Source organism: Paramormyrops kingsleyae, chromosome 7 (assembly GCF_048594095.1).
Source record: "Paramormyrops kingsleyae isolate MSU_618 chromosome 7, PKINGS_0.4, whole genome shotgun sequence".
Lineage (NCBI taxonomy): Eukaryota > Metazoa > Chordata > Actinopteri > Osteoglossiformes > Mormyridae > Paramormyrops > Paramormyrops kingsleyae.
Window position 1 is genome coordinate 12,027,012 of NC_132803.1, and position 10,135 is coordinate 12,037,146.

At 45.8% G+C, this 10,135-nt stretch overlaps 1 protein-coding gene across 3 annotated transcripts; it reads right to left on the bottom strand.

Moving 5' to 3' along the window:
- Positions 1-482: 482 nt before the first annotated feature.
- On the bottom strand, positions 483-7,695 carry LOC111842042 (protein regulator of cytokinesis 1). Of its 3 annotated transcripts, XM_023808274.2 has the most exons (14): positions 7,561-7,695; positions 6,864-6,996; positions 6,629-6,751; positions 6,172-6,405; positions 4,575-4,745; positions 3,919-4,068; positions 3,596-3,746; positions 2,481-2,617; positions 2,266-2,361; positions 1,954-2,100; positions 1,774-1,869; positions 1,577-1,678; positions 1,213-1,314; positions 483-1,069 (listed from the first exon to the last, which is right to left on the bottom strand). In XM_023808274.2, the coding sequence occupies exons 1-14, from the start codon at positions 7,578-7,580 to the stop codon at positions 1,004-1,006; spliced, it is 1,728 nt and encodes a 575-aa protein (XP_023664042.1). In that variant the 5' UTR covers positions 7,581-7,695; the 3' UTR covers positions 483-1,003. The 3 variants fall into 3 exon arrangements, with proteins under 3 accessions (XP_023664042.1, XP_023664043.2, XP_072570386.1); XM_023808275.2 differs by lacking the exon at positions 7,561-7,695 and having other exon boundaries at positions 1,213-1,308; positions 6,864-7,013; XM_072714285.1 differs by lacking the exon at positions 7,561-7,695 and having other exon boundaries at positions 6,864-7,013.
- Positions 7,696-10,135: the final 2,440 nt, after the last annotated feature.

A 10,135-nucleotide genomic window follows, 5' to 3' on the forward strand; every position in this document is an offset into this window, starting at 1 on the left:
CACATACAAAGGCATTTTTAAAAATGGTGTTGTTCCTCCTCCATATGAAAATGCTAACAGCCAAACCAGCAGAGGGCGATATAACTAAAGCCATGTTGGCCAATCAGAAGCCTTATTACCAGGTCTGCTAGGCTAAAAACAGCTTATGTAAACAGCGAAGGGCACATGCTCTGACGTAAAACAAGGTGGACAACAGCATACAATCTGACGTTACAAGTCAAAATCTCCATTTCCCTCCACCCATCTACATGTCGACACTGAAACTTCACTCTGGATAGGGTTTTACAAAAGCTCCATTTTCAGTGACAAAAAACACTGCTTGTGTGTGGTCAAAAAGGTCAAAATGCATAGAAAAAGCTAAAGTTTTGAAAAATACCCATGAATTTGTGGATAAGGCCTTAGACTGACCTAAAACCTGGAAAAGCAGTGGTACACTGACCAATGTGCAGTTATGTCATATTCCAAAAAAGAAGTGGGGAACATTATTATTTAAATATTTATTCAGACAGAGGAAAGCTAAAAAACATAAAACATGCTTAAGTACTTTTTGCACATTTATACTGTATTAAAAAAAAAACCTTTCAGAGCAGGCATATTTACAAAGTACATCATTGGTTAACTGCTTTTTTAAATAATAATTAAAAAAAAAAAGGCAAAAAATGAAGGTAACTGAAAACCAACTAAAAACAGGTAAAACACACTCCCCAGTATCTTTTTAAAGAGCCCCCACCCCTCACAAAAAAATAAATAACGATTAAAAAAATCCAGCAGTGACCAAGCAGAAATGACAGACCTGATGTGAGACACAGGAGATCCTGAGGCCTGGTTCCTCATCATTAGGATGTGTGTTCTTGACTGGCAGGACCAAACAGCATTTAGGACTTAAACTCAGAAATGTAAACACTTTTATTGAAGTCTGTGGCAAGACAATAATGCCCAATTCATAATCAAGGAGCTTCAACTGACAGTCCTGGGTGAGGAGACAGGCAGGAGGGTCGAGCGTCTACAGGATGTCCTTGGCTGTGGAGTTGAGGAAAGCCTCGTTGCTGGCCTTCTTGGATAGCTCACTCTGAGGTGGGGGCAAAACAATCATCTCAAATGTGTCCTGGAAAACTCAGGTCAAACACCTGAGGTGCTAACAGGCTGAGAATGCCAGCACGGCAGCCTGAAGAACTGTTTACCAAGGAGGAGAGAAAGGCAGCAGAAGCTCACCATGAAGTCTGAGTAAGTGCCCATCCCCACGTGCTTCTCGCCCTTGACCTCCTGCAGTGGCGTCCTGTGACTGATCTCCATCGCTTTGGTCCTGTGCTGGACCTCGGGGAAGGCGGTGGTTTACAGGCAGCATAAAAATACAGCCATACAGAACACCCCCCCCCCCAACCAACTCCCCAAGGGGGAGATTTCGCCTTCAGAACACCTTGATTAAAAGCAAGCCCTGGTCATGCACTTCGGAATGTGGGCTACTGCTGCCCAAGGGGACAGACTAGTGCTGGTGCAGTGCTGCCACTTAGTGGATGATAAGAGGAAGTGCAAACACCCAAAGCCAATACACCCCCGGCTGGTGAAGGGCAAGTACCTTTTGACCAGACAAGGGGGGTTTGCCCGACACACTGAGGAAGGTGTTCGAGGTACTGGATGGTGTTGTAGTAGTGGTTCGAAGCACTGTCTGATTAGGAGTCTAAAAGGAAACATTTAAAGAAGCAAGATCCTTTGGTAACAATAACCCATTTAAAATTCCCATATAGCCTGAACAAAACAGGCTGACAAACTCACCTTCTTCATCTTGCTGGGGGTGGGCTCTGCACGAGAGCTCCCAAGGGGCCTCTTGGTTGGTGTCTTTAAAGTAGCAGCCTCCCCCTTCTTTGTGACCTGTAGTTAAAACCAAGGGTGGTTTGTCACTGCCACAGGCTTGGACTATTTCCACCTGCCACCACTGGATGGCGCCACACTCACACGCTCATTTTTCTCCTTTCCCCGCTGAATTCGATGTTCTTCCCACATGGTGGAGACATACTCCGTGGCCCGTTTGCCCCGCACCAGAAATGCGCAGCCCTCTGTTCTCTCCCACTCCTCCACTGCAACCTTCAGTTCCTCCTCCAACTAAGAAGGAGAAAGACTCAAACACTGTATTCAACTAGGGTATGTTTATTACACTGTAAACACACTACAGCAGATAAATCAGGACACTTCCCATTAGCCTACAGCCACTTACAAACATACATAAATTAACCAGTCTGCTCATCTGTCCAACATGCAAGTTCTTACCTTGGGCAGCATCTTCTGCACCTTGACCCTCTCCTTCTCCTCTTTGAGCAGAGCTCCCCCACGGTTGTTAAAGCGGTTAGGGTCTGACGCCTTCTTCTGTAATAAAAAAAAGCCTTGACCTTGTCACTGACCTTACTCGGGAAAACTCAGCACACAGATATTCAACCGGTAGATCTACTGGAACTGCAACCACATCACCCAAAGTTCTGCTGTACCTCAAAGTCCTGGAAGAGTGCCCAGGTCTTCTCCCATTTCTCCAAGATCTCCAGCAGGGGGCGTGCTTTCTCTTGCCAGGCCTTCACACGCGACAGCTCCTCTTCATGGCGTGCCAGCAGCTCTTCCGTGAAGTTACCTTTGGGCAAGCGCAGACAAAACATCGTGGATACAGCATCAAGTTTGACTTGAAAACACCACACAAAAGAGAACATTTAGATAATCCCCATAAAGCATGAAAAGGGCAGGCTTCACTAGGTGCTTTTGCATTGCAGGAACCAGAACCTTTTCAGGAACCAGGAACTCCTGTCATGTTCCCACCATAGGAACTCAGCCCGATCGTAAGTCCTAGGAGAGAGTTCCTGAACCTTTTTACTTTCCATACTCCAAAGTAGATACTTTTCACTCGACAGAGAACTACTGGGTAGTGCTGATTGGTTGACCACAAGCACCAGCATTAACGTCGAAGTTACGTAAACTGTGGAGGAAAAATAAGCAGTGGAGAGCAAAAATTGAACAGATGGAATTATTTTTGTACCTCAATTACATTAAATGCATGAATACATTTTTTTGCTTGTGTCTCCATATTTCTGCATTGGAAAATTCTGTTGATAACTGACATGCATCTAATATCACTGGTGCAGGCGGTGAAACTTGCCAGTGCTTTAGTGGGGGGGGGGGGGGGGGGGGGGAATGTCACTTTTTTCTGTGGGGAAAAGATTGACCTGCTGGCCAGATTTAGTAATAAGAATGTTGCAATCCATATAAAAGAAAAAGAAAATCCTGTGTCCCATTTTGAACCAATATGGGGCGTGATCTGTCCTGTACTTTCGGACCGTGTAGCCGATCTTCCCCAATAACAAACAAAACAGCTTCTTCATCCACCATTGTTTTGGGCTGGCAGTGGATACTTTGGTATGAAGATACATGTGAAGCTTTTCACGTCTCCTGTGCTTATTTAGCATAAAAATTCCAGTTCCTGTTGTGTGGTGGGAAAGCGACACGAAAAACTGGCCAGGAGCTACAAAGATTCCAGGTCGACGTGGCCCAGGAACTCAGACCCAGGACGCTGAACTTTGGCGTGAAAGTCAGAAAGGTTCATTCTCCATCTACTTACTGTCACAGAAGTGCCTACTAAAGGACTCCCTTCGCTCTGGCCCAAACATGCACTTGTCCCAATTGTAGGCCAGCTCCTGTCGAACCTTGTTGATCACATCCTCAAGCTTGACTTTCTGCAGCACCTCCAAGCGATCCACCTCATTTTGCCACTGGAGGGAGGGAGCCAGTTACCCTCAAATATTCAAAGTAAACCTTTGCACCACTAAACTCTACAATCTCCACAGCATCCCTGGCAAACTGGGGGAAGAAATCCCATTTCTTAAGGCTTCGATTCAGCATCACTGCTGAATGTTGATTGGCCAAAACTGACTAACAACTCACCCGTGCAATCTCCGCAGACAGCGTACAGTGCATGTCACCCTGGAGCTCCCTGCGTTCCTCCTCGGGGCACTCCAAACGATTCCACAGGCTGAGCGCCCGTCCTTTAAGCTCATCCCGAGTTGAGAGCAGCGATTCCTTTTTCACTTCAAGCTGTGAAAAAGCAAAGGTGGCATCTAAGAGGCCTAAAGCCAAAAGGAATAGCGGCGAATCATGTGACAGCAGCTTAACTTCTAAAGCATAGTGTATGGAAGACCAGAAGCCCTTAAACACAGGAACAGGAATTACAAAAACCCACACACCAAGATAACCACAGAAGGAAGACAGACTATCTTTGCAGCACAGAATAGGCCTTACGGAACTTATAGGGCCTGTGGTGATAAAGAGTTAGTCTAACTGGAAAACTTCCAAACACTGCCAAAATGGCAAGATTCCCCCCCCCCCCTCCACCTGATGACAGATTCAGCTGCAAATACTTCCAGCCCCCACCTGCTTCTTCAAACCAGAAGTTAAATTTCACCGCTACCAATACAGCTACCTACTCAAAGAAAAGGCAATTGCCCAGAAATGAAGGAAGAGAACAAACAGTCCAAACTGAGTCACAGTCACAGTCCTGGGTGTGGACAGTCCTAACGCTGCCCTCCCCACCCCCGACTAACCTGGCAGAGCAGCATCTTCAGAGCCTTGATGTTTTCATGGGTGAGCAGGAACACGTCGGCCTCGTTGCAGACAGACTCCCTCTCCAGGCTGGTCTCAGGTTCGTGGCCCATCTCCGCCATAAGTCTGCGGATGTCGTCCCTCAAGCCAGAAAAGACTTTCACCCTTGCGCTCTGGGAAGCAGACATGTACTGCACATGAACCAGGACCACAAACCCAACACGTTCCTCGTTTAAATCGGATGTCTGGAAGCATTTTGGTTTCCCTGTGTCGACAAATGACAAAGGAGACAAGGTAACAGACAAAACAAAGACCATTTGCAAATACTGCAAGATGACGCTGACCTACGACACTGAACAAAATGTATTTGACCGCTTAAAGCACCACAACGAAAAGCTGGAGCCTCAACATGAGACGGAAACGACTAAAAGAATGGAACCCAGAATATTAAATGTTGCTTAAAAAAAAAAAAAGGGAAATTAAATATTGTATTTTTTGGTAATAGTTGTCTTCATTTAATCCCCCCCCCCCCCCACCCAAAAATATAAAATAAATTGTGGGACAATTGAATCGTGAATATTGTGATTCAAACAGAGTTATGAACTGGATGAACCGTTACATGCCTATTAACTACTAATGCTGCGACTATTCACACCAGCTCATCCCTCTCTGCAGGACATCATTCATATATACTTTGACTTCGCTCTGTTCTCTCTTACTTGCTAAAGCCAAAACATGACCAACAAATCGACGCTGCATCCTTTTAGGTATTCAACAGGAGTTTGGCATCGGCACCCATGACGCATCTGTCACACGGCCAACATGCTTCTTTGGTTTTGAGGGTGAAGAGTCAAGCCTGGATGACCCAGAAGCATGTGGTTGAGTACGGTACATGGGCGTTGTAGTTTTTAAGGGGATAGCTCGAAAATGGTACACGGGCAATGTAGCATAAGGGGATAGCTCGAAAATGGTACACGGGCAATGTAGCATAAGGGGATAGCTCGAAAATGGTACACGGGCAATGTAGCATAAGGGGATAGCTCGAAAATGGTACACGGGCGATGTAGCATAAGGGGATAGCTCGAAAATGGTACACGGGCAATGTAGCATAAGGGGATAGCTCGAAAATGGTACACGGGCAATGTAGCATAAGGGGATAGCTCGAAAATGGTACACGGGCGATGTAGCATAAGGGGATAGCTCGAAAATGGTACACGGGCAATGTAGCATAAGGGGATAGCTTGAAAATGGTACACGGGCAATGTAGCATAAGGGGATAGCTTGAAAATGGTACACGGGCAATGTAGCATAAGGGGATAGCTCGAAAATGGTACACGGGCAATGTAGCATAAGGGGATAGCTTGAAAATGGTACACGGGTGTTGTACCTCACAAAACCGAATAGTAGGAAGTAATTACAGAGCATACAGACAAATCATGTAATCTGTATGATCTTTGACGTTGGTATATGTAAATGTAAGAGTTTAAGCTGCAGGTTCTTGCCAGTCAGACTCGGCTGCCCACATAGGCCTACCCTCCCCCATCTGGCATTACTTCCTTAAAAGCTGCAGCAGCGCCCCCCCACCGGATGAGGCAGTACCTTCTCCTCACTGAGCTGCTTGATGTGCTGCCGCAGCTCCTGCAGCTGGCTTCGGGAAGGCAGGCTCCCGGTGGGGATGTAGTACGGGGTGGCACACAGCTCCTCACACAGCTCCTCGTCCTGCTGCTGCAGGCTCCGCATCTCCTTCAGACGGTCCCCTTTCTCTTTCAGCAGCGTCTCCACGCGCAGCCGCAGGTCTTTCTCCAATTGAAGCACCGTGAGGTCGTCGTCCACCTGGGGGTGTGCGCGCAGCGGCCCCATTACGACCCTTCAGATGCAAGGCTGAGCTTCCGAGGACCTCATTTGAGCACTTACTGCTACCCTGTGGCTTCTCTTTCTATTGCTTGCTATTTAAGAATGTGACTCATCCCGACATAAATCAGAAGAAAGGAGATGGTCCTTCGGCTACAGGACTGAAAGATCATCCTTAGATCTGCGTTTGGACTCCTGCACTCACTTTATAAGGCTCCAGGGACATTTCCTGATAAAGAGTCTCCAGCTGCTTGCGGAAGGAGATGATGTTGGCTTCGATGCGTTTTTTCAAGGCCTCCTCTTCTGTGATCATTTCATTCAGAAGACCCTGGTGGGAAGGGCGGCAGTACACAGAATGAGACTTCCATAAATCTGAAGCAGATTTTTATCACTTACCAACACCCATAAATCAATCTGAGCTGAGAACACCACTGCCTCACCTCAATGTGTTTTTTCACAGTCTCCATCCTCTCCACCCTCTGGTCCTCCAGAATGCCAATGCTGTCCCAGATGTCCACCAGCCTGGCCATGGCCAGGTTGATGCCAGTCACCAGTGAGAACACTAGAGCTTCGCTGAGAAGGGAAGTCATGACACAGGGATCAGCAACCGAAGGCAAGACTTATATTCTGAGCCAAAATCAATTATCCACGGAGACTCAAAGCCACTTTCGAAAACTAAATGAGACACGAGCGCATATTGTGGTCAAATTGAAACTGAGGATGCCCCTTCCTCGTTTAAATAGGACGTCGATAAAAAAAGCATTTATAGAAGTTTATAAGTTCATCCGGGAACCTCGGCGTGAGTAAACACACGTCACCTGAAACTCCGGAGGCGAATTTAAGACAGGTAGACAGCGGGGCCTGGTGGATTAAATTCTGGTCCTGTCATCGGTATCAAAGTAATGGATACTAAGAATAAAAAAATTCCCCAATACGCCAACTGCAATGGATATGGCGAACATGCTCCGGCGACCAACGGCCCCAGCGACCCGGCCGAAGGCCATGTGGCGCCCCACGCGAGCTTCACCGCCTGCTCCGGGTTTGGGTTTTAACCAGCTCGGTGTAAACAGGCAACATAACAGGGGTGTGAAACGGGAGGCCTGCGAACCGCTGAAACGACCAATATAGCAGACTTACCTCCTTCGACTTGACATCATAGTAAAATCGGGATCGAATTCAACTTGTCCAGCGACCTAATTTTAATTTATTGGGAGAAACCCCCAAACCCGCCTTTCTCTCACTAAGCCGCCAACTGATTTTAAAATGTTTGGGTGTCAGAAACAGTCGCGCTGATTGGACGCCGCTCCACCAATAGGAGTCCGTCATTCGGCTCCTGTCACGTGTGAGGATGCGTTTTGTATTCCGCAGCCGAAGATACGAAAACATTGTGGGACGTCCGTTCATAATTTATTATAAAAAAAATGCACATTACAAATATATAAAAAAGTGGAAGTAAAAAACATGCACATAGTTAAACTAAAATACTTTAAATATTGTATGTTTAAATGTTGTTTCTTTTGTCGCGTCCCTAAAACACTCGACCTAAACTCCACAAGTCAGTAAAAAGTCCGTTTATATTACTCAAAAAACCAAGAGAGGGGAAGCCAGGTCGCACGCCAGATAATACTTTGGTGAAATAATACTCCTCTAATTTATATTTTTCTTTTATTCATGTAACTTCCTTAGAATGACCAGACGATGGCGGCAGTGAAACGCACAAAGATTGAAGAGATTCAAGATTTTTTTGTTTGTCACATACATAGTTATACAACTACAACGTGTAGTGAAATGTACCCTGATTTGGTCCTGAGGCTGTGCAATAAGGTTTTGTAATTTAAAGATATATATAAAAAAGGTAAGATTAAATGTACTGAAAATATATAGAAAAAAATAGATATACACCATATTGCCGCAAGTATTGAGACACCTGGCTTTACACACACATGAACTAAAATGACATCCCATTCTTAATACATAGGCTTTAATATGGAGTTGACCCACCCTTTGCAGCTATAACAGCTTAAACTCTTCTGGGAAGGCTGTCCACAAGGTTTAGGAGTGTGTTTATTGGAATTTTTAACCATTCTTCCAGGAGGGCATTTTTGAGGTTAGGCACTGATGTTGGACGAGAAGGCCTGGCTCGAAGTCACTGCTCTAATTCACCACAAAGGTGTTTTATCGGGTTGAGGTCAAGGCTCTGTGCAGGCCAGTCGAGTTCCTCCACAGCAGATTCACTCATTCATGTTCTTATGGACCTTGCTTTGTGCACTGGTCATGTGGGAACGGGAATGGGCCATCCCCAAACTGTTCTCACAAAGTTGGAAGCATGAAATTGGCCAAAATGACTATCAATGCTGCAGCATTAAGAGTTCCTTTCACTGAAACTAAGGGGCCAAGTCCAACCCCTGAAAAACAACCCCACACCATAATCCCCCCTCACCAAACTTTACACTTGGCACAATGCAGTCAGGCAAGTACCTTCTTCCTGGCAACCACCAAACCCAAACTCGTCCATCGGATTGCCAGACAGAGAAGCGCAATTTATCACTCCAGAGAACACGTCTCCACTGCTCTAGAGTGCAGTGGCAACATGCTTAACATCACTGCATCTGATGCCTTGCATTGTACTTGGTGATGAAAGGGTTGGATGCAGCTGCTCGGCCATGGAAACCATGAAGTTCTCTATGCACTGTTCTTGAGCTAATCTGAAGGCCACACAAAGTTTGAAGGTTTGTAGCTATTGACTCTGTAGGTATTTGGTGGCCAAGGTGCTTGATTTTATACATCTGTGGCTATGGAAGCGATTGGAACACCAGAATTCAATGATTTGAAGGGGTGTCCCAATACTTTTGGCAATATATAGTGTATAGCCAAATAACATTCTAATTATAGGCAATATCTGTACAATGTTGAATATAATAGAATAGATTATGTATACAGACGCTCCTCTACTTACGAATGAGTTACATTCTGAACGGCCGTTCGCAACTTGAAATGTTCGTAAGTCGTTATTCAACATCATTTTAAGGGTATACGCAAGTACTAAGAACTAGGGTGCTGGCAGTACGCACACTATGCTGCTGCATGGTGGGAGTAGCGGCCAGAAGTCGTACTAGGTGGAACTGGCGTACAGAAAGAAAAAATTGATGTTGCGGACAGGAAACTGGAGCCCAAGGAACACAATTTGGACTTACAGTCCTCTTCAGTTGGAGGCAGTTCTCCTGATGTCTCTGTGATGTCAGGTTCTCCGCCTCCTCTCTGTAAGCTGTCTCATCATCGTTAGAGATGAAACCCTGCACCATCAGCAAATTTGACAATGGAGTTGAAGCTGTGTGTGGTCACACGGTCATGTGTGTATAAAAGGCATAGAGCAGAGGGCTAAGTACACAATGGTGTAATGTGAGTGTAATGGTGTTGAAGACACAACCACCAACTCTCACCACCTGTGGTCTGCCTGTGAGGGAGCTGAAAACCCAGGGACACAGACAGATGTTCAGCCCCAGGTCCCTCAGCGTGGCGAACAGTCTATGCTGGACTATATTTGAATCGATGGATAAATACAATACTAAAATATCCAGAGCTGTAATTCAGTGTGTCACCACGGTCACTTAGGAAGTAAATTTGTCAATCTGTTCACCTGTTGTCATGGAGAATTCAAACAATCTCTTCCACATTGATGTGGATGTCTTATCACCTTGTTATGGTAGCCAAA

Coding starts and splice junctions, on each gene's coding strand:
- LOC111842042 (XM_023808274.2), bottom strand. CDS start 7,580: ATGATGTCAAGTCGAAGGAG. Junction 6,406..6,628: donor TGTCCCTGGAGCCTTATAAA/GTGAGTGCAGGA, acceptor GCACACCCCCAG/GTGGACGACGACCTCACGGT. Junction 1,070..1,212: donor GCACTTACTCAGACTTCATG/GTGAGCTTCTGC, acceptor CCCCCACCTCAG/AGTGAGCTATCCAAGAAGGC.